General features: G+C 30.6%; 1 protein-coding gene across 1 annotated transcript; it reads right to left on the bottom strand.

Moving 5' to 3' along the window:
• Nucleotides 1–350: 350 nt before the first annotated feature.
• LOC110715975 (auxin-binding protein ABP19a-like) lies at nucleotides 351–1039 on the bottom strand. The gene has a single exon (XM_021894596.1). The coding sequence runs from the start codon at nucleotides 1037–1039 to the stop codon at nucleotides 401–403; it is 639 nt and encodes a 212-aa protein (XP_021750288.1). The 3' UTR covers nucleotides 351–400.
• Between the last annotated feature and the right edge of the window lie 757 nt (nucleotides 1040–1796).

Genomic DNA, 1796 nt, shown 5'->3' with positions numbered 1-1796 from the left:
AAAGGAAAAAAAATCAAATGGGGTTTTATTATATTCATATTAATGAATTTTCAAAATAGGTAATTTTCTTAATTTTTTCATTTCGAAATTAAAGATGTATATAACGATAAAAACTCGCATATAAAATGTTAAAGGAACTCAAACATAATTATTACAATTTTCGAACATACAATCTCAAGCTCTTTGGGTTTAAAAAAAAATTAATACAAAAACCCAAAGAAAAAAAAAGTACATGTTATTCAATTTTACAATGGCACTCGTGTTTGTTCATGTACACGGATAAACGGATAAACTTAATTTATAAATTTATTAAGTTTTTGAAAATAAAATATATTGCATATCATCTTTTATTACGTAGTTGTAAATTTTTATAAAATGCATATATCATCGCAACATAGCATTAATTAGTGCCACCAAAGATTGATTTCAACTTTCTCACTTGCTCAGCATCCAACAAAGTGATCTTTTGAATTATATCAGTAGGAAGATCATTTGCAGCTAGAGCAACTGTTGTGGTTTGGAAGCCAGGGTTGGCGCTGTTTAAGCTAACAAACGCAAGAGCAGGCGAATCACCAACGTTTACTTGGAAGTGAAGTAATGAATGTGGAAAGATCATAATATCCCCCTTATTCAATGTTTTGTAGTAAGCGGTGTTATCCGACCCTATAAATCCAGCAATTATTGTACCCTCGACTACAAGAATAACCTCTGATACCCTATGTGCATGAATTGGAATAACTCCTCCCACGCCAAAGTCTAATCTTGCCATCGAAAGGCCTAGACCATTTAGGGCAGGAAATGTAACATCAATTGCTAGGAATGCAGAAGCATTGACAATATTTGTTGTGTTACCTGGAACACTTAGACCAGAGAAAACAAAGTCATCCACAGTAACATTAGCGGGATTCTTACAAGGGAATCCCGCTGGCCCACCTGGATAATTGAAATCTGCTACACAAAAATCTACCACACTTGTGGTAGATGATGAGAGAGTAACATGTAGAAGAATGAAAAAGAAGATTATTTTATGAGCATCCATGTTCGGAACAATTTTGAAATGTTTGCTAGAATAAATTATTGTATTTCTAAATATGTTTTGTTTCATGTAGCTGTGATATTGTCTTTGTATTTATAACATTTGAAAGGTGGAATTATTCGCTAATCACTTGTTTTAATTAATATATAAATGAGTTAATGTCATATTCCTCGTCATCGTCATTGTGAAGGTGGATACTCGAAATTAATGTAAGCTGCCACATACAATCTTAGCTTGGATGAAAGTAATGGTAGAGTAACAAAGCCAGACTATTACGAAAATTAATTTAATTTTGGGGTTGATCTAAAAAATATTTTAAAAAAAATAATTTTTGACTAATGACATTGAAATGGTTTGATTAATCCAACAAAAAATGAAGGGAAATAGGCCTAGAATCATTTTATATATTGTAAATCCATAAAATTATATTTTTTAACCAAGGAAATATTTTCATAAAATTAAAAAGTGGATGAAGATAACAAAATTACTTAATTTGTCCTCTTTTTTTTTTTTTTTTATGGTTCACTTCAACCGTTGCAATAGCTGGTGATGGACATGGTCTTCAAAGTTATCAAAAGTAATATAAAAGGTTGTTGATAAAATTGCTAATTTTATACGAGTTTACCTATTCCTAGTGTATACTCTCTAGTGAATGATTTGAATGGTTAAATGAAAGTGATATTTGTTCTTTTCATAAAAAAAGGTGATATTTATTCTACATAATCTAAGCTTTTTCAACTGGATTAGGTGTAGAACCACA

Source organism: Chenopodium quinoa, unplaced genomic scaffold (assembly GCF_001683475.1).
Source record: "Chenopodium quinoa cultivar QQ74 unplaced genomic scaffold, ASM168347v1, whole genome shotgun sequence".
NCBI lineage: Eukaryota > Viridiplantae > Streptophyta > Magnoliopsida > Caryophyllales > Amaranthaceae > Chenopodium > Chenopodium quinoa.
Note: the sequence above shows the minus strand (reverse complement) of the source record. Positions and strands in the feature narration are given on the sequence as shown.